This window comes from Filicampus tigris, chromosome 11, assembly GCF_054856515.1.
Source record: "Filicampus tigris isolate MCC_2025a chromosome 11, RoL_Ftig_1.0, whole genome shotgun sequence".
Taxonomy (NCBI): Eukaryota; Metazoa; Chordata; class Actinopteri; order Syngnathiformes; family Syngnathidae; genus Filicampus; species Filicampus tigris.
Genome location: NC_141227.1, coordinates 9,476,746 through 9,504,275, shown reverse-complemented (window position 1 = coordinate 9,504,275; position 27,530 = coordinate 9,476,746). Strand labels below are relative to the sequence as shown.

Genomic DNA, 27,530 nt, shown 5'->3' with positions numbered 1-27,530 from the left:
GAAAAAAAGATCTCTAAACGATTACTCGATTATTAAAATAGTTGTCTTATTTGATTTGCTTGGATGAATTTGACTCTTTCATCTCATAGTCACCATCGACGGAGTGGAATGGAACGACGTCAAGTTTTTCCAACTTGCTGCCCAGTGGCCAACTCATGTCAAGCACTTCCCGGTGGGAATCTTTGGTTACACCAAACCCGTGTGACCTCAGCAGCCATCCCCTTGGAACCGCCAGACTCTTCTGCGCTGCACTTGTCTCACCCAGAGACTCCACAGAATTTGAGGGAAAGCCAACGGCAGTAATAGTTTTCCTGTGGAAATCTTACTGACTTCACATCCATGTGTTCAATACACACCTTCATGTTGTCCTTCCGGTGTTTTTGATGTTGTTGGCTGTTGTTTGTTGGTTTCCTTTCTTTCTTTCTTTGTTTTTTACACACTACAAAAAGAACAAGTACTATTTTGTAAGAGTTGTGCTACCGCCTTGGATGTTCTTTGACTCGTTTGACAATTTGCCACATTTCGACAATGGCAGCTATGTTTGCACTTTTTTTTAACATGTTATTATTTCTGTGAAATCCTACATGTATTGTTATTCTGTAGAAAATGGAGGAGTGCGAGTGGTGACGTGCAGTGGAGTGTGTGGGATTTTTGAGGCCGTGGTAATCATTGGAATATTGCTGTGAATCTTGACAGAAACATTCTTTGCTTTTCTTCGTCCTTTTGCTTTTTTTTTCAAATTCTCACTGCAAAGAACACAAAACTTGGCTTCAGTGTACTTTAAAGCAACAAAGACAACTCGTTTCGGTATTCTGGAAGGTAGCTATAATTGACTAGCGCACATTTTTTATCACTCAAAGTTCAAGTAATTACAGTCCTGAAGACTTGACACAATCACTTAGAAACAGGGTATCAGCAGACAAAAACAAACAAATCTCCAATAGCAGGATGCCAAATTTGATTTTTTCTAAGCCCTGAGATGTTTGTTATTGTAATTAACCTCAGTGATGTTATTTTCTTCTGCCTTTGTGGGTGAACAGCATCCGAGCTGATCGTGATGTTTTGGCGTCTCACAGACCCCAACTAATTTAGCAGGTAGCGACTAATCCAAATGTGCATTGATGTGCCAAAATGAACTTTGTTTCTCTGTCCCACAATGCTTTTGGCCTGCTTGAAGTGAAACGTCTACATGATGCTTATGTGGTATAAATCAGTATTAGCATTACGTAATTGTTGGGACTAATCAAATTGTATCCATCAGTCAAAAGATGTGTACATCCTAACCAAGTTTTAAGGCACCGCTGTGGCTGTAGATACACATATGTAAACATTCTAGTCGGTTGGATGGCCTGTCTTCTGTTGGCTTGTTGGGGAATGTTTCCTCAAATGTTGGTGTGAGGTTAGGGTTTGCAAAGAAACGTTGGATTCTTGCAAGATGTCCAAATCACTGCCTGTGTGTGTGTGTGTGTGTATATAGGTGTGTCCTGCGTTTGATGGTACTCCCTCTGACTATTATTACGTGAAACCTTCACAACAGGAATCCAACGGACAAAACGGCCTTCTGTGTGTTGACGCTTTTTTCTAGAGTGAAAAGCTTTTTAAAGTATTGTATATAAATGTATACAAAATGTATTATTGTGATTTGCAAATCGCCCTTCCAGCTAAATTGAAAGCACAAATGGCTTACCTTTATTTCTTGACAAAATGCCAAATTGAGTATGTTTCCACAACTCCAGAAGTTGTTCTGTTCAATACAACACTATAACTGTCGTTTCTCCAACATTTCCCTTACTTTGTAATGCACTTTTTATGTGGTTTGATACACATTGACACCCAGTTTGGGACAGTTTGGTTTTGAGGTGTTTTTTTTCTTTTCTTTTTTTCCAAATGTAAACCACTACCTATAGACGTGATAAGACTTTCTCCTGGTTGTGTCAAGAGCTGTGTTTGATGGCTTCAAGCTACTTTGGGTGTCCTGAACACAATGTGGCCATCTGTTACTTGCCCTTTGGCCACTTGTTTTACTTTGTAGCTGCCACATTGCCGTCTGCCTGCAGACTATGCAGTCTGATTTGGTCGTCTCCTGCATTTTAAGACGGGTCACCATCTTGTCTTGGCTGGGACACCAACTGGCCCTTTGAAAATATATCATGGAACTTTGGCTGTGAAGCAGGGCTGAGTTTTGTGAGGGAAATTATCTAGTGATTTTAAATAGTCACTGGGCATAAGTGTCAAGTGTGTTCTGATGTATTAGACCTAAAGTCCAGCTTTGCCCTAAATCTCGCCGTAGCATGGGGGTGTTTTACAAGGCAGGACCAATGAGAGGCTACTCTCTTTTGACACTTTTCTGTGATCCAACAGTAAAGACGACAAAGTGCCATCTCATTGGTCCCGTCACTTCAGATGCCCCGAGTGTCTTTGCACAAACCCTATTTTAAAGGACGTGACAGTATTTTTAAATTTACCACTAAAAAAAATATGGGTTACTCTGCATGTTTTACTATAGTTGTAAATATGTTTTGGATTTTTATATTGTTTTTTTTCTTTCCATGCTCTCACAAGCAGTTGTGTTTAATAAAATTTTTAATTCTGTACAAACAAGCATTCCTTTCTTCCAACCGCGCCATATTCAGTTAGCTGCGATCGAAGGCAGGTTGATGTAACTCTTCATGGGCGGCAGCGGTTTAATCTTGCGTCCAGCCCAGCCTCCCTTCCTCTGCCACAGGCCGCTCGACGGGCGGATGCCGAGCCAGCGGTTGCGTCCCGCTTTGCCGATGATCCTTTTGTTGTGGTCCACGTTGGACACGCGGCCCACCGTTACCATGCAGGTCTCCAGGACCTGTATGTGTGTGTCACATTGACATTGACTTCTTAGCAGATGACTTTTAGTGTTTATGTCATTTTGCACCACGTAAGCTCACCTGAACCTGCTGCTTCGATGGAAGCTGAACAATGGCCGTTCCATTTACTTTACGGAGCAAAACACCACTTGTGCCTGATAAAGACAATTACATGGATGACAAAATCACTCCATATGGCAGGCTACTTAAAAGATGTAAAAAGATGAGAGCTTCTTAGATTATTTTTTCTCCATTTAATTGATTTTTGTTTTAATGCCGTTCATTTCCATTTACCTGCGGCCCGAATATACTCTGATCCTTTCCCAGGTTGTACCTCGAGATTATTGACCAGGGTGCCCACAGGAAGTGCTCCCAATCGGTAGGAGTCACCCTCATTTGCTGACACTGTAAAACAAACATCTCTACTTCAAAACAAAACTTTCATAAATTAAACGGCATATTGTGGGAGTGCCTAATTAGTCTACTGAAATGCTTCTCATGCCTGCCATGCGTCCAATGACGGGCGATGTTTTAATGATGTCTCCCGCCTGCATGTTCTCTGTAGCGATGATCCATCTTTTGCGATTGCCTCCAGCCACCAAAGCGATGTCAGCTGACCTGGAAAAACCACAGCAGAATGGATTGAAGACAGCCATGAATTTTTATTTCGCATGCTGAAAAGCTGAGAGCACGCTCACCTGCACGGGTCATATCGCACTTGAACAACCTTCTCGTCGAAGGGCTGCCCTTCTCCATCTTTATCATAGCGCAGACGTTGGAAGTCAATCCAGCGATACTTTTGCTTGTGACCTCCGCCAATGCCATGTGTTCGGATTTTACCTGAGGAGTGCCGATACAGGTACTGATTATCATTATTGAAAACCCTGAACAGGGCAGAAAGAGGCAGACAACCATTCATGCTCACATTCACAACTATGGCCAATTTTGAATTAACCTTACATGCATGTTTTGGGAATGTTGGGAGGAAATATAAGGCAAAACATGCAACTCAAATCGCAGTTCATGCATAATTTGCTCTTACTATTCGGTCATAAGTACATGTTCAAAAACTGAAGTACTTTTTAAAACATTAAAATGTCTTTCCCAAGAATTAGAAGCACTCCTGCAGTTTCCATGCAGTTTTATTCTATAGCTGCCAAAAACATGTTGGTAGTACTATGCTAGCTGTTAAATGTTTGCTGAGTGCTGATGAAGATTTGGTGATTGTTGCATTAACGTGTGTGTTCATAAATATGTGCTCTATTAATTCGGGCTGGCCAATCCCCAATCACTTTTTTTTTTTTTACCCGTGTGATCTCTTCCTCCTGTCTTTTTCATCCCCATTGGTCTAACTGAGTACTTCTCCCGCTGCTTCCACCTCGTTCTGTTCTGCTCCAGAGAGGCTGTGGTGAGGAAGCCCCTGCATGGCGCTGCACTGGATGCAGACGATAACACACATGCCCCAATACCCAATTTCACCTGTCAATACAGGAAAAACCTATACGTTAGCTGCTTGCAATATTGTCATTTGTCCCTTGTGATGATGTCAGACAACCTGAGAGCACAGCAAGGCAGGCTGAGAGATGGAGAGGGAGCTCAGGGCTCGAGTCAAACAAGACATCGCCATCACTCCTGACAGAGCTGCATAGGACGAACAATGTACACTGTTAGATGTATGATTTGTTTATTTCTCTGCAGTCCCTGGGCTGATTCAGTTCACTTAGGTTAACCACATTTTCCTACTCGTAGTTAATTCTGTAGTTTCACCTACAAATGGGAAATGCGCATTACCATCTTTTGTCACAGTTCACATTAGTGGTACTATCAGTAGCATGTGCGTGGCTGCTTGGCGAGGTTAATGGAGAGCAGAGCTGAAGACATTTTAAACAGAGTGATTGTATTAATAATATGCATACAAAGTTTATAGCTTTGTAAAAACTGCATCGAAAATCAAAATGTAATCAATGGAAAACAAACCTTTCTCCCTTTAGTCGTGTCAGTTTCTCTCTGGCGTCCTTCGTGAGCAAGCACAACGCGTCGCATGACGATGACGTATTTCCGGACAACTCAGTAAGCAGTCACTGGTTCAGTAAGATTGTTTATCCGTGTTAGCGTATGTTACCTATGCTTCACCGTGTGTTAATAGGTAATTATCCATAACATGCAATACTAGAATGCCTCGTTTCTTCGAAATACAGTACCATCGGTCATATATTCTTTTGACAATGCATTTTATTGGGCGTAATTTCTTACCGTGACGGGATTCACACGGCACAATGAATTCAGAATGCTAATTAATATAAAATAGTACAGTTCCGCCAAAACAATGAACAGCTGTGACCACCAGGTGTCAGTATTCGTCCCCAGATTCACGTTTAGTTATTGTTTTAATGGTGCATACAGTATAAACTTAAGATTAATCCGATACGTGTTTTACGTTTTAAAACGACGAAGACTTTAGTCATATTAATGAAAAACTATAGTTAAATACACTATATGTAGCGAGGACAACGCAAAAACAAAACATTATGTCACTGAGATTTGCTTCGCCGCAAAGGCTGATGGGAGAGCTGTGCGGTTTTGGAGACATTTTGGATTTAAAGGGGCTGGGCTAGCCGAAGGTTCTGGCTGTCGGTAAGGGAACTCTGTGTTTTATCTATATCAAAATTAGTTCAAATAGTTGTTTGACTTCGTATCATTTTGGTTTCCATTTTCACAATTTTACGTTTAAGCTACCGCCTTGGAAATGTAAACGCACCGAGTCCGCAACAAACAGGGAGTGGTGATGCTAACAGGCTAGGCGAGCTAAACAGCCATTGACGACAGAGCGGAACCCAACATTAAAGCTTTACTTTTAACAGCTGAAAACATCTCCCTCGGATGTGTGCAAATACGTAGTCGGAAACGTTGTCCTTAAAAATGAAACTTACGTCATTGCTGAGGACAAGGTGGCATGTAGTTAATGAGCGGAATTGTTATAATTATTCTTGCCTAATGTAGCGTTCAGTGGAATGCAATAGCTGTAACATAACTTAAGGTAAATGGTCAAATAATTGACTCATTAAATGTGCTGTAACGTTCTGTGGGTATAGTTTAGGACATCATGGTTTACTTATCTTGAAAATATGTCTCATTGTCATATAACACGTCCAAATGACATCACCAGATATTATTACATTTGAGTTGGACAAATGTACCAGCTCTTGCTATCAAGGTAAACACACGCAATATTACTGTAGACTGTGTTACTTTTTGTTTACAGACCCAAAGAGAAATCTCTGAGTTAAAACCCCTATCAGGGTAACAGTGGAGGTCGGTGTCAGTGGCACATCCCTCGTTTTCTCTCATGTCAGCTCGCCACACCCTCCTTGATGACTGCCTCTGCCATATAGTATGTCTTACTGGCCATGCGGATGTGGATGCTTGCCGGAAACGGATGAATGATGGCATCCGGTGATGTAGAACGACGTAATATGATCTGGAGATGTGATGCTGACACAAACGCATTGTTTACTGATGCACCTGCTGCATTTTGATTTCGGTTTCCATCCCAAGTCTCAATTGCCTCTGAAATGAATAAATGCATCACACCCTTCCCAGATTGTCACAGGCAATTCCCCGGTGTATGATTTGGAAAGGAAACGTTTTTTCAATACGATGAGGTTTCTTTTATTTGAAGATTTTTCGGCAAGCGTGACTGCTGAAGGGTGGTTGGACTTTAGCCTTACTATCAATGTCATATGGCCCAACAGCAGATGATAATTGTTTGCTTCCTTTGTTTATTGGATCTCATGAGTGTTATGTTGGATTGGACTAGATGTGTCATGATTGTGGCAATACGTGTGAACTTTGATTGCTGACTAACCTGAGTGAGTTATCTTGTGTGTAAAAACATTGCTATGACCCACATTTTAAAATGTAACTTTATTAGGGACTTGCCTTTATGGCTTAGCGTTACTTTGATGAACAGACTGGACTGTCATGAGGAGGGACATGGCTCTACTCCCTATTGACGCTTTTCAATAGGTTGCTAGTTTCTGGTCAAAACTGCTGGCGAACAGATGATGATGAAGTATAGCGATTGTTGTAGCTGGGAAGGTTGCGGTATTATTTGACACGGCCTCCACTTTGCTGCAGCATCCAAGTTGTATTCTCTTGAATCATTAATTGTCTGGAACCTGACTAGTAAACATAGGTGACATTTCTTCTCAATTTAATGTTTTACTTTGTCTTGTTCCAACTGAGACTGGTGTTCTTTGGCTTCCGGTTGGCTGAAGTGTTACACAGTCAACAAATGTCTTTTCATGCGGACATAGGTTGTTGTTGTTGTTTTTTGTTTTTTTTAAATCACCTTGTTTATGGCTTTTTTTTTTTTTTAAACCCCACAGCTAGAATATTTTACTTTTTTTTATTTTTATTTCCCTGTGTGTTTGGACCGTGGACATGCCCTGAGACATTTTGAAATGTCATTTATTTGCCGTGGCAGCCCCTCTGCTCCACTGTAATGTATTTTCTGCTCTGTGGTGATGTTCACAATTAGATTATTTTTCCCCAAAATAATCCTAGACGTAGGAGACAGGATGGGCATCCTTTTGTGGCTCTCAATTGTGTTCATGGAGCCTCTCCTGTTGTCTCATCATTACCGGTATTCCCTTGTGTCTGAGTGCAGAGGAGCACGTTTCCATGGCTCCCTCCCCCATCCGACCTGCTCCTCTGCACTCCTTGGCTCTTCCCACGTTGGGCGGGGCTACCTTTGGATGTATGCCCTTAGCTGATGCCGTTGGTTGCGACGAAGATGCAGGAAGGTCACCGTCATCCTACAGGCACCAGCATCCCTCTCTCTCTCGCATTACCAGCTCTCTCTCTTTCCATCTCCCTCTCTCCCGCCCACCATATCCTTCTACATTTGCATGAACCCGTTTCACAGGCACAGCATCCTTTGTCGTTTCTCGAAGGATCTCTATGGATGAGCGCTGTCTATTCCATGCGCGCCGCTCTGTTGCTGGAAGACGAGTCATTATTTTATCAGTTATTTTCCAGGCCAGACTCATAAGGCTCCAATTTGCAACGTAAACAGGTTAGTGTCCTTGTTGGAAGTTGTAGCAGGATAATCAACAGCTGCTTTCCAGATATAGTTAATTTGGAGGCTTGTTTTTAACTCAATTTAGATAACCCGAAGAGAACCAATATCAGTGTTTATGTAAACACTTACCATTCATACTGTTCATACTGCTGTACCCTTACAGTTTGAGATTATAACTTAATTGCAAATCCATCTGCTGGTGCTAGGCATCTGAGCATCTGTTAATGTGCCATATGTTGACATGATGTGTTGCATCTTATTATGTTATGTGAAGCTATATGTAATGTAAGGCTTCCTGGATCCTGATAATTGGCAGTGAGTGGAGATTGGAAAATATGTGTTACCTCATGAAAGCTCAATGATACATTTCACTCTCTTAAGGTATCCTTAAATTTGAGTCTTTCCTTTGTGAAGTGGCATCTTAGTAAATGTGAAAAGTCTGACAGAATTTAGTTACGCTTTAAAGACTTGGAAAATTTAACCTTGATCTTCCTGAGGAGTGCAGACCCTTTTTATTGTCTCAAAGCAGAGGTATTGTCTCAGATTGGCATGAAAGTGTTTGTCGGCTCTATGTGCTCCAGCATCTGAGGCCTTTTCATATGCAAACGTTTTAAACCAATCAAACGGGGAGGAAATGTTCTCCATGCATTAGCATAGTCTGTAAATTTGCTTACATTTATCATTTGTGAGAGAGCGGGTTTATAATAGTTTCAGATTTTTTATTAGAATTAGTTTATTTCATTTTGACTTTTGCTTTTTTAAATTCAGTTTTAATTAGTTTTTCGAGTGGATTTGTTAGTTTTTATATTTTCAAAAATGTTTCATTTTAATTTACTTTTATTCATTTGAGTTTTTAATATATATGGAGTATTTGTCAAGTGCAATATTAAAAAAACACTATTGTATAATAAAGTTAAATGTAGTTTCAGTTATCATTTTTTATAGCAGTATTTTTTATTTGATTTTTTTTTTTTATTTTCAATTTTAGTGTTAGTTCTCTCGTTAGCTTCCATTAACTAATATTAACCTTGGTAAAGACTGAAGCATGTAATGACTGACAGATGTATTTTATCTTTGCTGTTCTGCTTGTGTATCGGTATATCTGAATGTCTTGACTTTGGTCTTTATTGTAACATGAATATGGTTTCTATGACATGTACTTCACATGTACATACATCATAGTTGATTATGAAAATTCTGCGCAATTTAAATGTAAATTTCAATACGCAGTTTGACGAGCTTTGGTCATTTTGATGCTCGTTATTAGCCACTATGGTTTCAGCTACATGCTGTTTTTTAGCATCTACTTGGCAAAATTGATTTGTGTATGTAATTGATTTTCAATTTAAAGTGTTGTGCACACAGTACCTTTTTGTGATGCATCATGGAAAAAAAAACGCAAAGAAGCACAAATGTTTGTGTACTTTATCCTGATTTCCCAATGTTGCAATCCTCCCATTGACCAATCATATTAAAACTTTTAGGTGCTCGCTGAGTTGAAGTCTTGTGTACCGTCACCATGGTAATTGTTGAACTGTCAAGTTTTCATTTGACTTTTGAGGCATGTATTGCCAAAGAATTTTGGTTGAAGCCCAAGTTGCACCACGTTCGACTTTGGAGGCTCCCCTGTCCTTGTGGTATCACGAAACCAAACAAACTGTAATCTACCCAGAAAAAAATGATTTAAGGAAAGAGATCTTTCCAGTCACACAGAAAGCATAATGAATTCTTCAGGAGATTAGATTAAGCAGGTCCATGAACCTGAGAATAAAGAGAAACAAATCTCTTCAACTTGGTGCCAACGTCTAGTAGCTTCATATAAACATACTGTATCTGCTAACAGAGTTGAGCTGTGATAACTTGATGTGATATGCCTAACATCAAAGTAAATCCATAATTACGTAGAAAAAAAACACACAGTTTGCGTGGTTATACTGGGTTTGCCAGTATAATACTGTATTTCAAGGCGGTGAGGTTTGTGCTGTGAATGGGTGCAGCTATTTCAGATGTGTTTTTTTTAGTCTTGTATTGATGGCTGTGCTTTTATTCAAATCAACAAAATGGAGAACGATCAGAACCTGGAGTGGCCCACTAATGTAGAGTTAGGGTATAATTGGCCAAAGCAGTTGCCTGTGATGCCAAAGTACCGCATGCATATGTGCTCACAGCTGCCTGGGTCTCAGCTGGAAGGGCAGGGCTCCTTTTTGCATGTAGCTTGCAATTGATGTGGCTTAGTGAGTCATCGCACTCAGAAAATAGCTTCCATTGGTTCACCAAAGGACTCTCAGTTGTTTAGACCACACTCGAACGCCGTCATCATCTCAGACAACACCCTAAGTGACAAGTTTAAAAAAAACAAAAAAAAGAACTCACGGGTGTCATGAGTTAACAGTCAGTGATTTCCGTAACAAAATAAGGACGATCCATAACATTTGGCAGCTCTGTAGCAGCTCCATGGCAGTGCGCCTCGACGTTACTGTGGCCGGCCAACGAGCACTATGGGGGAGATAACAATTGGAAATTCCGGGTTCTCTTCGAAAGCATATTGTTACTCTGAGCTCCAAGGCAGTACGCCACAGCAGATCGGCTGTGGCAGAGACCGATGTTTCACACTTGCGTCATCATTCTGTTTCAGCAGTCTTGTTTTTTTGTGACAAGTTCTTTCGTATTGAAACTGAAAATGCACTTATGGGCCATTTTTGGCCTAAAATCTTTGGTGGCAACGTTTTCAACGTATCTGTATAAATACTGCCTAGGTTTATGTCCCCCACCTTGGCTATCGGATGACTGGTCCATCCAATGAGCAAATTTACGTAATACATTAAAAGGCAACTCTTTACACTATCAGGCAATAATAGGTCAAATTGATTCTTCGAGCTGCTTTTGTCTTGTTATCAGTTGTGTAATACCATGTTCCACTTTCTGTACTGTGTACAGGTTTCCTTGAGCACTTCTAAAGATGTCCACCATGCTGTATGCCCGGGAAGAGAAACTCGAAAAGCTCTCTCAAGAGGAGATCATATCCAACACCAAACTGGTGATCCAGGGTTTAGAAGCCCTAAAGAATGAGCACAATTCCATTCTCCACAGTCTCTTGGAGACCATCAAGTGCCTGAAAAAGGACGAAGAGGCCAACCTGGTGCATGAGAAGTCCAACCTGCTACGCAAGTCAGTGGAGATGATTGAGCTGGGACTTGGTGAAGCACAGGTAACGCTTGGTGAACAATTGGCGGTATAAAGGATTGCATGTGTATAGACCCATCTAATAGCTGTCCTTGTGTTTTGCGTGTTTCATGCCAACCTTCCTTAATGTTATTTTCATCCTAGGTGATGATGGCCCTGTCCAACCACCTGAATGCGGTGGAGTCCGAGAAACAGAAGCTGCGTGCACAGGTGAGGAGGCTTTGCCAGGAGAACCAGTGGCTACGGGATGAGCTAGCCAACACCCAACAGAAGCTGCAAAAGAGCGAGCAGAGTGTCGCTCAGCTCGAGGAAGAGAAAAAACATCTGGAATTCATGAACCAGCTCAAGAAATATGATGAGGACGTTTCCCCCACTGTAAGTACCAAACAAGTCTCACAGTAAGTTTACAGCTAGTTTTATTCCAAATCAAACCTAGAGGCTCCCGTCCTATCCAACTGCCACAGAAAAAAAATCTCATCCTGCCATAGTCCTGGACCATAGTTTAAAAATAAATAGAGATCTAATAAATGAATAAAAATCCTGTCCCGTCGCGCTTCCAGTGAAAACAACACCCGCTCCCGTCCTGCTCCCATTCAGAAGGACTCAGTCCCATACCGACCCCAGGTTGGAGGTCAGCTACATTAAAAATGATTTTTTTATCCTGTACTGTCCCAATCCCACCGTTGTTAAATATAGATGATAGAAGATCATGATCATTTAGACTCCTCCGATCATCCGTTGTATATTTATGTATGTATGTATGTATGTATGTATGTATGTATGTATGTATGTATATGTATGTGTATATGTACGGAAACACCATTCATGTAAAAATAAGAAAATGGAAAAAAAAATGGAGATACATGTTTTTCACAGGACAGCAACGATATATGGGTTCATGCAGTTATGCTAGGTGCACCTATATATAGCACCTATATATATTGGACATATAAAGAATTCTAAGTATATTTTAAATAAAGTAGGTAGATCATTTGGACTTGGTCATTTTATAGGTAGCTCGCATGCTGCAAAAATGTCGGCACCCCTGCACTAGACTGTGATTCATACGAATGGAAAAAAAGAATATTCAAGTTTTCATAATGTCACTCAACTGTTGAATGTTACATCCTTTAAATGTGCTTTTGAGTTATGCGATGTTGTATTGTCGCTTGTTTGATATGTAACTAGAATTAATGTCTGTTTTAAGACGTCATTTCATAAATTCTTATTAATCTCAGCAGGAGGAAAAGGACAGAGAAACACCAAAGGATTCCCTGGATGATCTCTTCCCCAATGATGAAGAGGAGCATGGCCAAGGAAGTAAGACCAGCAGCATTTAGCAGGGCTGTACTATTAATCAGTATTAAAATTGTGATTCTTAGTTTGGCTTCTCTTGATGTTTAAAACGCTATAATCGAAGAAAAACGATTAATGTGCGGAACGGCACATTGAGTTTACAAGTTCCAGATGTTGTGAAAGTACACTGAACGCGCAATGCTGCTTGCGTGGCAAGCGTATAGAGAATGTGATTCTCTAAAACTAAACACACAACAAAAAGAATTACACACATGTGTATTTAAATATAAAACATGCTTCGTTTTTAAAACATCACTTCCACTAATGGTTAAGACAATAGAGGATCCCATTCAAATGCTAACGGAAAAACTAGCGTTGACTTCGGGAGTGTTAATCCTTCAAATAACGAATATTTGCACACAAACGCTGCAGAAACATACGCGCACAGGTAAGATAACACGACTCAAAGGCACAGTCTTCCCAATCTTTGACAAACAAGTTATATTGATAGCGTTCAAGCGCAACTTTTTTTCTGCATTTTATGTGTGTGCTCCATCCATGCATGGCATGAAACGGATGCTCAGAGGCCAAAACGTGCAGGAACAGCTGGTATTTTTGTTTTTTCCCTATTGTTATTATTGTAGTACACTCTTATTTACCTTCTTACAAATGTATTATCTCATTGTCCATCAAGTTGAATTTAAAGTTAAGTTTTCAAGGAATTTTCCTTTCCTGAAAATTCAAGGATACAAAGATGCAAGGACTTTTTTTTTTTGTCATGCCAACACACGTTTGACATGGCACAAAATACAAAGTTCCCAGGTTAGCTCAGTAAGTCCCAAGTCTTGTGAAGATAACACAAGATAAATATTGTATTTTAAACTTTAACCCGGCCTCATGCTTATGTTGCATTTTTGCCCCACAGTGCAACATCAACACAACAGCGCAGCAGTGGCTGCAGCCCAGCAGGGAGGCTATGAGATCCCAGCTCGTCTGAGAACACTACACAACCTGGTGATCCAGTACGCTTCTCAGGGCAGGTACGAGGTCGCTGTGCCCCTCTGCAAGCAAGCTTTGGAGGATCTCGAAAAAACCTCTGGACACGACCACCCCGATGTAGCTACAATGCTCAACATCTTGGCTTTGGTTTACAGGTCAGAAATGGCCCATAAGAGAGTTTCGTCTATCACAGTATATTTGCTGTTGTTTTTAGAATTGTGTCACTTCTTGTTGTCAACTTTCCCATCTTCATCACCCAGGGATCAAAATAAATACAAAGAGGCGGCACATCTTCTCAACGATGCTCTGTCCATCCGGGAGAAGACCCTGGGGAAAGACCATCCTGCTGTAAGAATCCCATTGTCATGGCAACCATACCTCAATGTAGAAATGCAAATGTTTTTTGGGTATTTGTTCAGAATTACTCTGCGACTCGACAAGGATGCAATTGCTGCACCTTCCCCTTTTATTTACTGTTCTACTGCCTCAGCATGTATATCGTTTTTGCACTTCTACTCCAGGATGGGTTTCTGATTTGTTCAATCCTTTAACTTGATGCAAGATACTCACCACGGCCTGCTCATAAATGGTGCAAAACCACAGAAAACCTTTCTAAATGAAATCAATGACCTTGATGCTTGCTGTCACACATATTAAACTCTTGTTACACAACGGTGGATTAAGCATTGGACTTCAGCAAAGTATTTTTGCAATTTGCTAAAAGGCTGATTTTCCCAACAAAATGGCATATTTCATTTGTATTCCATTTCTGTACATGTTGTGCAGGTTGCTGCAACGTTGAACAACCTGGCCGTACTGTATGGAAAGAGGGGCAAGTACAAGGAGGCTGAGCCTCTGTGCAAGAGAGCTCTGGAGATCAGAGAGAAGGTAGGTTACATCCCTGGCTTCCACAACACTGCTATTGAGACCTGGCCTCAGAGCTAAAACTGTGAACAATTGGCCTACTGTAATGACTAAGACAATTTTCTTAAATTGTCTTGTTGAGACGCCACTGGCGGCCTCCTATCTGTGTGGAAAAGGAATTATTGGGTTGAATTTGAAGTACGTCTTGAAAAACGAAGGCATGAAACTAAAATGAGGGTAAGAGATGGGACGATGCTTTAAGTGCTCAGCAGGGTGCTATGGGTCTGTCTCTACCTGGAAGCTTTGATCTTCTGTCTACATTGATCAGCCAAGCTTTAATTACACCCACCGACTGCTGATCAAAGCGTCTTAGAGTGCTGGGGGTCAGCAACAGAAGGAAGAATAAGTAATGACACTCATCAATATGTGACAAAACTGTGTATGGCTTCCATCAGGTCCTGGGCAAAGACCATCCAGATGTGGCCAAACAGTTGAACAACTTGGCTCTGCTGTGTCAGAATCAAGGCAAGTATGAGGAGGTGGAATACTACTACTGCCGTGCCCTGGAGATCTACGAATGTAGGCTGGGCCCGGATGATCCCAATGTGGCCAAAACCAAGAATAACCTGGTGAGTAAAATGCACCACAAAGTCTCTGAAAGGCAGTGAATGTGCAAATGGAGTCATGGCTTTGTGTTTTTCTTTCTGAAAGAAGAGGCTGTTGGTGAATAGAGTGTGTTATGAATGTAAACTATTGAGCAACTTGAGATGTGTTTGATATTTTTTGGGGGGGGTCACAATTTATGGAAGTTAGGAGATTCAGGCAAATCTCAAAAGCCTTCCACTCATATGTATGTTTGTCATGAGACTACTTAAGAGAAGAACGTACTGTATCTTCTGAGGGTCTATATAATAACTCGGCGTTACACGCAAGCCAGTAGCGTTTTGTCACCTGACTTGCTTCATGTGAATCACTGAAGCTGTGATTGTGAGGCAGAAATAAAAGCTGTGTGCTACAATGACTTAGCATGAGTAATTGCACATGAGGTGATGGTTCCTTCTCTCTTGGAGACTGCTGGGATTATTGTGAGTCATTTGATGCAACTCTTAACCACATTTTTGCCCTCTCTGTTCTCCAGGCGTCCTGCTTTCTCAAACAGGGAAAATACAAGGAGGCTGAGATTCTATACAAAGAGATTCTGACTCGTGCCCATGAGAAAGAATTTGGATCTGTTGATGGTAAGGACCTGCTGATGCCATGGAGATAATTGACAGCAAAGCTAAATTCTGACATTAAAAGACAAATACATGCATTGGGTTTACTTTTAATTGCCCTTCAGAGTTGTTTGTTTGCTATCTTCCACTATTGTTTCATCTTCTACCTACTATTTATCTCACACCAGTGAGGAGTGCTGGACAGATGGTAAAAAAGTGGACGGTGTTCTAAGCAGGCTGCCTGCCTTCACCATTCAAAGGACTCAGAGACACTTTACAAAAGGCTTTTGGAGAAATAAAGAGTTTGTTGGTCTGAACTCTGGCAATTGCATTCTCTTTTAGTTACAACTGAACAAGATGCTTGCATCCCTTGTGAGAGGAAAATGACTTTTGTCAGCTTTCCATGGCAAATTTCTCTGACAGGTTCATCCTTCAAGAGTAACCTAACACGGTTTCTCTGATTTTTATCAAACAAAACTTCACAACATCAGCATTATTCCACAACATCAGCATTACTCAGCTACAGCTTGTTTCACTTTTCACTACAGTAAATATGCTGGCTGCAAGCTATATACATGTATCTACATCCATACTATATTTTCTTTTTCATTTTTTACGCTCTTCTTTTGAATTCTTTCAAAATATCAAATTTACTATTGCGCACAATACGATTACAAAAAAGCAGACTCACACTGCAGATTCAGCCTCCGTTTTTGAAGGGCAATATGCTGTGCTCCGCTAGTTCAATGCATCATGAATAGTTGATCATGGACTCCGCAAAGCCTCAAGAGATGCTGTGTGTGGTGCATTCTAGTCGTGTTGCGCAGTTTGTCGAACCTCTCCCCCGTGTGTGTGTCTGCAGCTGAAAACAAGCCTATCTGGATGCACGCAGAGGAAAGAGAGGAGATGAGCAAGGTGAGGGCCTACTTGTACAAGATCCTGCTCGTGACATTTAGACATAGTACATAAAAAGAGCAATGACATATTTCAAACGCATAGGAGAAGAGAAACAGGTTAGTTTAGTTCAGATCCTGGGAAATGATCTAGTCTTTCATGGTGCAAAATCTTAGAATCAGCATAAAACACCTTTGGGCAAGTCATTGTTGTATGTAAACAACCCTAATACAAATCCCGTTGGCCTGGTTTACACAACTCCTCCCCTTCACTGTTGCCTTTTTTCTTTTACTTCCAGGGCAAGCACAGGGACAACACGCCTTATGGAGAATATGGTGGCTGGTATAAGGCATGCAAAGTCAACAGGTGAGGCACAGTTGCTGTTTGAAAGACACTTTGAATTATGCAGAATTAAAAAGTTATAAGAGAAGTAAATCTTTTTTTTTTTTTGTTTGAGAAATTTCAGTTAACTTTTTGTGTGTTTATGTACCGCTCCATTCCCAACTTAGACTGGAAATGTGCCACTTTGAACTTTGTAGGCCCTTCCTCAGCACTCCATTTTAAAGTACCGGTAAACAAAAAACATAGCTAACTACTTTGATAAGTGGATGGTACCATATAGTTGAAAAAGCTGAAAGCTACTAGATATGATGAACACAAATATAAACTTGAGTCACATTACGTTTACAAAAGGCCTTCATGTAAAGTGGTTATGTGACATGTCCTGAGATAAACGCTGATATTAAGATTAGTACGGTAAATATAGTTTACACAATTTAGTGTTTTTTTTTAAAATTAACTAACAATGTTAACAATGCCAGTGTTTAATGTCAGATTTCTTCATTTTGGGGTAGTCGTGGTATGTGGTTTTGTCCCGAGAAAGAACTTAAGTGGTGCTCCAATGCATTTTTCCTAGTCAAAGTGAGCATCTCTCATGCCCCAGTTCTCTGGAATGCAGCATACCAGTTCTCTTGTGAGATTTAATCTATTACACATACCGGAGCACTTATCAGTTCCCTGTCATCCTGGAAGCAATTGGGGCATTTACAGCAAGGCAACACAGCCGTAAATGCTTTATTTATGCATTACTGCATTATTTGTGTTTTGCTGCCCAAATCCAAAAAGCTATAAATAAGATTTGACCAATGAGTTTCTTGTTGAACATTTAGGTAATCATCGATGGGTGTGCCTGTTTGTTGTGTCCGCAGCCCCACCGTGAACACGACGCTGAGGAACCTGGGGGCTCTGTACCGCCGTCAGGGCAAGCTTGAAGCTGCCGAGACCCTGGAGGAGTGCGCTGTGAGATCCCGCAAGCAGGTTAACCCCATTTTGGAAAATATCTGTGCATGTGTATGAAACAGCTTAGAACTTCCTGTTTTTCCAATTGCAAAATGTATTAGAAGAGTCGATCTCATTCTATTTTTTCCCCTCTCTCAACATTGCTTTGGACCCAGAGCAACACAGTAAGTGATGGCCGCCATAGAGCCTCCATCTTTCACCCTCAACATCCATCTCATTTCACAGCCATAGAAAATATTTCTCCATTGTTTCAAGCTTCTTGGTCACTTAAATGTCCCATACGGCTACACACTTTCAACCATTACCCCCCTTGTTAACGTTTAAATTTGCCCTTTGCAATTATGGTTTGTTTTCCTCTTGTGTGTTCTTCCCATGATTAGGGCATCGACCCCATCCACCAGACACGCATGGTAGAGATCCTGAAGGATGCCGAAGGCGACAGACGAAGGAGCAGAGAGAGCCTGAGCAGCGTTAAGTATGAGAGCGGCTCTGAAGCTGGCGAGGAAGTGAGTATGGGCGTGGAGTGGAACGGGGTGAGTACAGATCCACGTTAATTGAGTCTTACAAGTCAGTGGCCCTCATTGGAAGAACAAGTCATCTTGATCATTCTAAAGGAGGCGTTGACGTCTACACAAGGCTTTTTTAACTACTTAACCATTTGGAAGTTCCACCAATTAGTGACAATAATATAAAAAACAAGTACCCTATTCTGATCTGGACTGGACATCTTTGCCTTGTCCTTCCTATGAGGGGTTTCCATCAAAATATTTTTGTTGAAAAATAAAGCTGATTGAGTGTCTTGGCATGGCGACATGTCCTATTTGACAACTATCGGTTTACTTAGGACTATAATTTTGTGTTGTTCGTTGCTTGCCGATGTCTCATTTTAATAAGTTGTTGTTGTTTTGCTGACATTGCTTCTGCACAAGAGTCATCGTAAAAAGGCGGCACAGGCTCATACTTTGGCACTTCGGCAATATATTCAAATGTTATTTACCCTGAGATTCACCTCGAAATCAAATTTAAAAAGCAATTAAATATAGAACCCTCATTGCCATAGAAATCAAATTTAAAAAGCAATTGAATATAAAACTCTCATTGCCATGTTCCTCATATGAACCAAGAAATATAATTTACTGGATTCCATTTCACAATAGTCTGAGCACTTAATATGCAGGTTGGCTTAATCCATCTTTAAAATGTCCCCTTAGGTTCATGTGTTAGTCTTTTTGCTCACCGTCATTAAATGTATCATTACTCATTTCCGACATTCAGTGCAGCAATTTGTGCCGTTAGAGAAACACAGCTTGATGGGTGTCCTAGTCAGAAGAAACCCTGTGGTGAATTTTACATGACTGTGCCAGTCGATGTGCCTTGACTGAGCCTGTGCTTCTCCCACACTGTGCAGCCTCGTGCTTCACCGCTCCAGCCAGTTTAAACATGCATGCAGCCATGCCAGGCCGTGGACCTAACCCATAAACATGCGCACTAATGGACTGTGTGCTCTCACACGGGTGCCATATTAACCTCATGTCTGTTTGTCTTGAGTGAGTCACTTTACATGAAGGGAAGGTGGGGCTTTGCAGTAACACTTGTGTGAATGTGAGTGCTTCTCGACACACGTTTGAACGCAAACGCTGCTAAGTAATGCTTCATAAAACACATGATGATGTGGAGGATTGCTGATCTGTCATCCAAATGACAAAACAAGACCCTTGTCCTGCTTTTGTTTTATTTCTGAGCACTTATTTGACACAAGTAGTTTCAGTGTAAGCCTGACTTTCAATCAATCCATACATTTATTCATTTCCACAGTATCAGGCTAGCATATGTGATGAGCAAATTCTTGCCTACGAACCTTTGTCAAAGCACACTCACTGAGTGATGACGACATGTTTATTTGGAGAATACCGGTAATTATGTCCCGATTTAGTCAAAGACACCATTTCATTTTAGTGCTGAGGTCTCACAGTAGTTGGGTGGTCAGATGCCAACAAACTGTGTTTGATTTTTAATGTGTGTGTGGGGGATGTGCCTGCCTGCGTGCGTGTGTCTTGATAAAATGCATGATTTGACTCTTTTTACATTCAGCTAAACGCTTCTTGTCTCTTTGCATGTTCTCTTTTTTCATCCTTTGCTTTTTTCTTTTTAGCACTAATCTTGTTGGTTACTATTGCCATGACAACCAATCAGCCTGTGAATCAAATTCTTTTCTACATTCAGTGGATTGTACTCTCCCTCAGTGTCTCAGGTCGAGCTCAGTTGGGTTGGTATGTAGTGGTTTCGCGTGTATTGTTGCACAGGGAAAGTGTAGGATTGGGTTAAAAAAATTTGCATCAGTGTTTTAAACCCTGCATAGGCCTATGGCAAGAAGTCTAAAAATCCCATCTTGTCAATGCACACTCCATTTTGAGTGTATCCATTTCAGTGCTGATGCTTGCTAATGGTCCATCTCTGCAGCACACACTGTGCCAAGTTCAGACTGTGCTACCTAGAAAGGAAGGAAAAACAGCTGAGTCACAGCGACTGCAAGCACCCACTCGCTGAGTTGCTGCATCTAAAACCAGGGGACTTGCACGCCAAGTCTTAGTTTGGTTTCATCATTTGTGTTTAAATTATGCAAATTGAAGATTTTACATTTGCTATAATTCAAACTTGCTCAGGGTTGCATTGAGCACCACAAATAACACTGCAGCACAGTGGTTAGGTTATGTGCCAAGAATACAGTGGAACCCCTAAAGTCGAACACATCAATGCCACTACGCTGTAAGAATTTCAAAGCATTAAAGCAATCTGTTGGAAATAATGGAAACTGAAGTAATGTGTTTTAGTCTAACTGTCACAGTCATGAAAACATATAAACTGTCCAGGGAATGTTTTATGTAATTTATATTTTTAACTCATGCAAATTTTTTTTTTTTTAAGTTGAGCTGAATTTTTCTAGTAAGACTAGATGTATCTTAAAAATGGTAATATTACTCTCATTGGAAAACATAATAGAGAATTAGTGTACAAATATCATGCTTCTTTTAAACATTAACTGTCATAAAATAATTACAGTTAAGTGAACCATTTTATATTACAACTTAAAATTTACATGCTCGTCATTAATTTTGATGATGTATGGTGAACAAGAGGCGAGACAATACTGTGTATTCCGGAGAGGTGAGTCTCATCACAAAGACTAAACGCAGCTGCAATTTTCAAAATTGTCAACTTCGCCGTATTGTAAAGAGCAGCCATGAGAGAACCGTGTCCCGCGTCAATGTTACAACAAGCTCAATGTCCATTTCTCTGTTCTGCACATATTTCCTTTTTCGTTATGGGGATAGAAAATAAAGTAGATTAAGCATTAATCCTCTTGGCTGTTCATTGAGCTGAAGTCTCAAAGATTGCGTTAAGTGTGCAATTTAACACACGATAATGTCCAGGTTTTTGAGCAACTTCAGACCGCCCCTACCAAAATGTACGTACTCCAAATTGTACGACTTGATGAGCATTCAACTTGGGAGGTTCTACTGTAAGGTCCTAAGCGCACATTTTAATTTTAGGTTAATGACCTGGGATCAACAAAACTAGGACTTGTTGTTGGAAAGTACTGTGTACGGTATAAGGGATTCAAAGTAGGAGTGATGTGAGGAAGGAGGGCCAACCCAGAGCTGGTCGTCTTACAACCTGTGCCCTTTTTGTCTCTTTCTCTTTTTCTCTCTTATCAGGCCTAAGCCATCAAGATTATTCCTCCATCCCTCTCTCCCTCCCTCAACCAATAGCTAAAGGATATGTGTTACCTCTCCTCTCCGATGCGCCCCCCCCTCCCCAGCAGAGAAAGCCCCTCTTCCCCTCCCTCAGCTGTCACATCAGTCCGCTGTCCGACCAAGAGCTGCCGGGACGTTTGGTCTTCTCATCTTCGCCCCTCCTGGTTTTCCATCTCGCTCTCTCTGGCGCTATCCTTTCCTTCCACTAACCCCATGTTGGAAACATTTCACTCATTGAGCGTAACAGTGTGTGTGCGTGCATAACTTCAGTCTCCCTCCCTTCATTTTCTTTCCCTCAACTTGCTTGTATGTGTGTTGCACATATGAACAGTATAGTAAGCCAAATTTACACTTCAGGTCCAAGTACCCAATTCTGATTCAATGCTGATATGCGTTTATTTGGCATGTCGATTTCAGAGGACACTTACCCGATACGGCTGTGTTTACATGGAAGGGACACAAGAAACAACCCAAATTGCAAGTAAATAAATCCACAGATTATAGCAACAATATGGAAATAAATAATACAAGCAAACGTTAGATACTGTTCACTGACTCTTCCCCAACTGATTGAAAAGAGAGTAACCTCCACGATACGGGCCGCTGTCAGCAATTATTTTTCTTATTGATTGACATGCCTCTAATACACCAATACACTAATCCATCTGTTTCGCTGACTTCAAGCTTGCAGTGATGTGGTGTATCCGTCTGTGAGTTTATGTGGCACTCGCATATTCGAATTTCACAACTCTCTCGGATTTGTATCTCATTTTTTCAGTTTTTTGCAATTTCTGGATCGTGCCACTTGAGAGCAGAATAAATTGAAATTGAAATTGTCGCTTGAACCCTACAGTGTGAACCCAGCCATATTTGACAGACAGAACTCCTGTCCTTCAGTTCTCAAATCGGTAACTTCTAGTTTACCCCGCTTCACGTCACCCACTTTAAAGTTTTCAATTGCTCTATTTAGCCACATTATCTTTTTTATATGCAAGTATTTTTATGTTTAATGTTGTGAACTAATCTCGAGATGAAATACCTAAACTGTTATGGTACTATATTATTTCACGTACATATCAAAATGTCCGTAACCGAGTCAACCAGAAGAAAAAGGGAGGCTTTATTCTGTTACATCAATTTAAAAACAAAAGAGCTTTATGGCATTTTGTATCATTTGTTTACATTTTTATGTACATTTTTTGGCTGAATATAAAGTAGTATTTAAATAAATCACAAAATTGTCTGTATCCGATTCAGACGGCAGTTTTGTCAGATCACATCAAGCTGTTGCCATGGTAATTCTTTCTGCAGTTGCTATTCCTGTCTTCAGTGTCCTTGCTCTTTGCACTCTTTTTTTGTGCGATACACTCAAGGTTACATTTGCAAATGAAAAAAAAAAAAAAACGTCATGATTTTGTACATTGTGTCAGGAGAGACCAATCAGAGATGAGAACCAGATGTTGCAGTCTCAAACAAGCATTATTGCCTTTTCTTATTGTACTTATTCAAGTTGAAGCCGTGACTCTCAGTCGCCTTTGACGAGTGTATTTGTGTGTACAGTCACAGCGGTCGGTCACACTGTCTGTAAGCATCGTCACTTTGGTGGGAAGGTTTTAGTTTTTTCATCAGCTCAAAATCCACAACAGTTAGTTCACGTTTCACTAAGTGAATGTACAATGACCTTGAACACCTTGAAAGTGTCGTCGTTGGCTGTGCTCGTGATGCATTCACTTTCTGGCTTTTAGTCTTCTACTTGCCTTGATTCTTCATTCCTTTTTCAACGTGCATCTATACCTCCTACTCTCAGCTATAGACTTGACCTTGTGAGTCACATACTTATAATATCAATAATGTTGTGTTAGTAGTGGAATGCTTATTTATTGAACTGTCTACTCTTGACATATATCTATAGTGTGACTTCATTTCCCCAATGTGGAAGAACATTGCATTAGGTCTAGTAGCACTAGTAGTAGAACTGCGTCATATTTACCAATTTGCATTGTGAAGATGGTTGCAACAACACTTGTTGGTATCTCAAATAAAGTTTTTTCATTTGTGAACTTGCTCTTTTCCAGTGGCATTTTTATATCCAAACTTTTTGGGCCATCAGAACCTTAAGAAAAATAACTATAATCTGTCTTTATAATTCCCAATAGCACAAAAAATAAGTCACTGCTTTATTCATTGAATTATATGTTTCTGGTTAAGTAAAGCGACACAGGAAGGTGAAACATTTCACTTGAATTTTGGATGCAGTTGCAATTCATAAATAATATTACAAATACTATTTTAGACACTTAAAGAAAGCTATCAAATGTATGTAGACACTGAACAACTGTTTTATTGCGTTAATCAAAGAGGTGCTGTGAGTCTGCTATGAAAGCATTTTAGCTGTGATAATTCTTGGAGGAGAATATCTGCTAGTGTCCGTACGTTTTTTGCACCATTTGAGCACGATGCGATGCGTCCCTACAGCTGAAAGGAGTGATTACACTTCAAATATGATGCCAGCCAAACATTAAAAGACAAGTGTTTATTTGATGGGTTCCATGTAAAAGCTACACTAGCATAAATGTTCTTCTCTGCTTGCTGTGATTGGCCAATGCACGGGGGAGCATCAGTGCCGTAATGTAAAATAATGTATTTTTTAAAGTACATTTGTATTGTATCTATTTAAATACTTAATTTTGATAATCATTCACATAAAGTTTTCACTCACACTTCTCATCATAACTAACCAAATGTTCTTCTCTGCTTGCTATGATTGGCCAATTTTGTATGATCGCTAAGATCGGAACACCATCAGCGTGAACAACTGAACGTGATTGTACATACATTTGTCTCTTTTCTTATATAGCTACATACACTGAAAGCCGCCTTTAGTGGGTTTGCATAATCATTTTTGATCCCTATTATCCAATGACTATAGTAAATCACTGTAGACCACTAGTGGGCAAAGTTTAGTGATTTTTAAAAAAAAAATTTTTTTAAACATCATGGTTAAGGTCCATTTATAGATGGGGACGAGGGAGCATCAGTGCCGTAATGTAAAATAAATAATATATTTTTTAAAGTACATTTGTATTGTATTTATTTAAATACTTAATTTTGATAATCATTCACATAAAGTTTTCACTCACAATTCTCATCATAACTAACTAAACTTCTTTTAACTGAAGTTTATTTTACTATTTGTATTTTACTTGATTTAGAAAAAAAATAATTTACCAATTACCTGATTAAGTGAATAAAAATGCATTTTTAAATTTATATATTTTAACTAACCCATTTAGGGGGGGTGTACGTCTTTTCTCTTTTCACAGTGGCCTGAATACTCCTTTTGTACTATGATAATTGTTAGTATATTTGTCAAATGCGGTACATGAATTTTGCATTTGAATCACTATGCCATGTTAAATATAAAATACATATTAGCAAGAAAAACTCACCCACGTTCTACGTGTTCAATTTTGAATGGGAAGAGGAGCTTTGTTGTTCACCTTCAATGTTTTCAGTGTACATTCAGCTCCCCCTGTTGGCAATGAAGCTTATTAAAACCTATCTTTTTCCTATTTAAAAACTAGGCAAGACAAGTAACATGGACAAAAAATTGATGGCTCATTTGAATGATCAGTTTGAATCCACTTTCACTTTTTTAAATTTTGTCAATAAGTAGCTCGTTCATGTAGCCAGAAATGAATGATGAAATGATTCTCTTGTTAAGTGTGATGTAAGGTTGTGTTCAGGGTTGCGTTCAAGTGGCTTGATGAGTGTGTGTGCGCAGGACGGCAGCGGAACACTACAGCGCAGCGGCTCACTGGGCAAACTCCGAGACGTCCTGCGCCGTAGCAGCGAGCTGCTGGTCAAGAAACTGCAGGGCAATGGACCGCCTGAACCTCGCAGCACCAAGTAAGATCTGCAAAGGAAAGAAGGATTAGCCTTTGAAGTCCACATGTCATAATAATGTCTTCCGCTCTGCCTGCCAGCATGAAGCGAGCAGCTTCTTTGAACTACCTTAACAAGACGGGCGATGAGGCGTTCCAGGTGAGACCCCATTGTGTTGTAAAACTATAAGGGAAACATATTTAGCTTTTTTTTTTTTTGCCAGAGATTTGTTAACAAACAAAAAGTGGATTTTCTATAATGTCTTTAACAAAGTTCACATCTCAGTCTCAGACTCGAGGAAGCAATAATTTGAGGGTGAGCCGAGGCCTGAGCTCCAGCACCATGAATCTGTACTCTGGAAACTGAGCTAGATTTCCAAGCTGACCTTCTGGACCTGCCAACGTCGGACCCAAAGATGTTTCCTCCTGACACTTGCATCCAAAGACCCTTTCACTTCTCACAGGGATTCTTTTGTAATTGTGCCTGCCTTCCTTTGTCGTAGTGCAAACGTTGCCACCGTTTTGATTCCGCATCATCATTGTGCACTTTTGAGTGAATCTCCTTTCCTCACATATCCTGTGCCATTCTTTGTTTTTAACAGTGCTGATTGAAAGATGTCATTTTTTTTCGACACGAAAACGAATGATAGATTTGTTTTTAAGTCCTCTCAATGTAGAAATGAGCTGTGTAAAGGTTTTGAAATGACATCTTGTAAATGTGCTATGATTGTTTAAACTACACATGTCTCTGTTTGCCTGTTGAGATATGGCATTGGGCTAAAGCTTTGGGATACAGGGTGAATGAATACCTTACTATCACGTGACTCGCGGACCACATATTTCGAAGTCAAATAGGCTGCTACTTTCATTGTCTTTTAGTTTTGAGATCTGTATGTGTTGTGCTTCTGATCTGTGTGTTCACAACACTAACAAGTCAACTCATTAGGGACCCGACTAATGAAGAACACCCACTTTTTAAATGATATGTAACGATAAAAAGGTCTATAAGGTTGGAAATTGGGTTACTTATTGTACCCTTTTTTTTCTTGAATGATGTCTGGTGCGATCTGAGGTTAAGTAGGGTGAACAACTTTGACTTGAAATTGTTTACATTGATGAGGATGTGATACATGTTTCGATTGCTGCAATGTGATTGTCAGTTTTGCACACTGCTCAATTTGCCTGTCTTCTGTCTTTTTAAATGAAGCTACTCAAAAGAACTGGAATGTTGGGTCATTAGGTTTTGTTGGAATTTTTTTTCATTAAGGTACGCAGGAATACGACAATGATTCTTTCAGTCAATTGCTTCCAACTATGGAAAATGTTCAAATCTTGACTTGATTCAGAATTAAAATTCCCGTTGTTCCTATCATGTTTTGTCATGGACTCTGACATTTTAAGTCAATTAAAAAAAAGGGTACACACCGCTCTTTAGATACCAGGTTTTTGTGAGCTGAACAGATGAAACCTATCTAAAAAAATGTAATCAAATTTAAGACCGCTTTCCTTCTTGAATGTGACATTTAACAGGTACACATATACAATCGCACCCGGTATGCGCTTAACCAGAGGCACTTGAAGTGGTGCCGTGAGTTAGAATAAGGTTGATTCTGAACACCATGCATTATCCCAGTTCGAAGTGGTTGTGCACACTTGTGTAACCACATTGGCTTAGTTGTTTATAGATTTGCGTTGTACAGGTTATTGGTCACAATAATGGAAAGAATATTAACATCGTGTTGGCCTATTTTATAGCATATAAGATTGACATTTATATAGGTGTGTGTAAACGTTTCAAATCCACCGTTTATTGCAAAAGCTCTGCATCACGGCGCAAAAAGACACCTGAAAACGATGTGGCAGCACAAGTGCAAGAGTGGTGGTAATAATATCTGTTTCACAGTCAAGAGGTTCTTGGTTTGAATCTCGGAGACTTGAGTACTCCGGCTTTCTTGCTACATTCATGCATGCAGGTTGACATACCAGCAGGTGGCAATGTTACGTTAAATGCCGGTGCCGGAAGTTGTAACGAGAAACAAATGGTAAACATACACAACACTTACAACATTTAGGCTGTTATTTTGTCTTGACTGTTCTATTTTTTCTTGTATTTGTACTAGTTACTACAACTGTTCCTTATTGGCAAATTTTGTATCATCAACGGTTTACAATAAAGGGAAAAAACACAACATCGTGAATAATTAGTGTATACACGTCGA

At 40.1% G+C, this 27,530-nt stretch overlaps 3 protein-coding genes across 11 annotated transcripts in view; 2 read left to right on the top strand and 1 right to left on the bottom strand.

The window, feature by feature from the left end:
• LOC147139672 (phosphofurin acidic cluster sorting protein 2) overlaps positions 1-2,601 on the top strand; it is a 46,232-nt gene extending 43,631 nt beyond the window's left edge. For both annotated transcript variants that reach the window (XM_086046131.1, XM_086046132.1), the window contains one exon: positions 90-2,601. In XM_086046131.1, coding sequence (XP_085902257.1) covers positions 90-205 — 116 coding nt within the window. In that variant the 3' untranslated portion in view covers positions 206-2,601. The remainder of the gene's footprint in view (positions 1-89) is intronic.
• On the bottom strand, positions 2,566-5,101 carry mrpl2 (mitochondrial ribosomal protein L2). Of its 2 annotated transcripts, XM_086046142.1 has the most exons (9): positions 4,818-4,905; positions 4,632-4,711; positions 4,396-4,481; positions 4,148-4,319; positions 3,539-3,680; positions 3,343-3,458; positions 3,135-3,245; positions 2,922-2,995; positions 2,566-2,839 (listed from the first exon to the last, which is right to left on the bottom strand). In XM_086046142.1, the coding sequence occupies exons 3-9, from the start codon at positions 4,465-4,467 to the stop codon at positions 2,630-2,632; spliced, it is 897 nt and encodes a 298-aa protein (XP_085902268.1). In that variant the 5' UTR covers positions 4,468-4,481; positions 4,632-4,711; positions 4,818-4,905; the 3' UTR covers positions 2,566-2,629. The 2 variants fall into 2 exon arrangements, with proteins under 2 accessions (XP_085902268.1, XP_085902267.1); XM_086046141.1 differs by lacking the exon at positions 4,632-4,711 and having other exon boundaries at positions 4,818-5,101.
• On the top strand, positions 4,900-26,680 carry klc1b (kinesin light chain 1b). Of its 7 annotated transcripts, none has more exons than XM_086046136.1 (16): positions 4,900-4,986; positions 10,861-11,131; positions 11,251-11,481; positions 12,345-12,426; positions 13,328-13,556; positions 13,662-13,749; positions 14,188-14,289; positions 14,721-14,894; positions 15,404-15,503; positions 16,342-16,394; positions 16,672-16,739; positions 17,582-17,690; positions 18,053-18,205; positions 25,212-25,336; positions 25,414-25,471; positions 25,598-26,680. In XM_086046136.1, exons 2-16 carry the CDS (start codon positions 10,883-10,885, stop codon positions 25,676-25,678), a joined length of 1,902 nt encoding a protein of 633 aa, XP_085902262.1. In that variant the 5' UTR covers positions 4,900-4,986; positions 10,861-10,882; the 3' UTR covers positions 25,679-26,680. The 7 variants fall into 7 exon arrangements, with proteins under 7 accessions (XP_085902262.1, XP_085902264.1, XP_085902260.1 ...); XM_086046138.1 differs by lacking the exon at positions 4,900-4,986 and adding an exon at positions 5,398-5,474 and having other exon boundaries at positions 18,053-18,178; XM_086046134.1 differs by lacking the exon at positions 4,900-4,986 and adding an exon at positions 5,398-5,474.
• Positions 26,681-27,530: the final 850 nt, after the last annotated feature.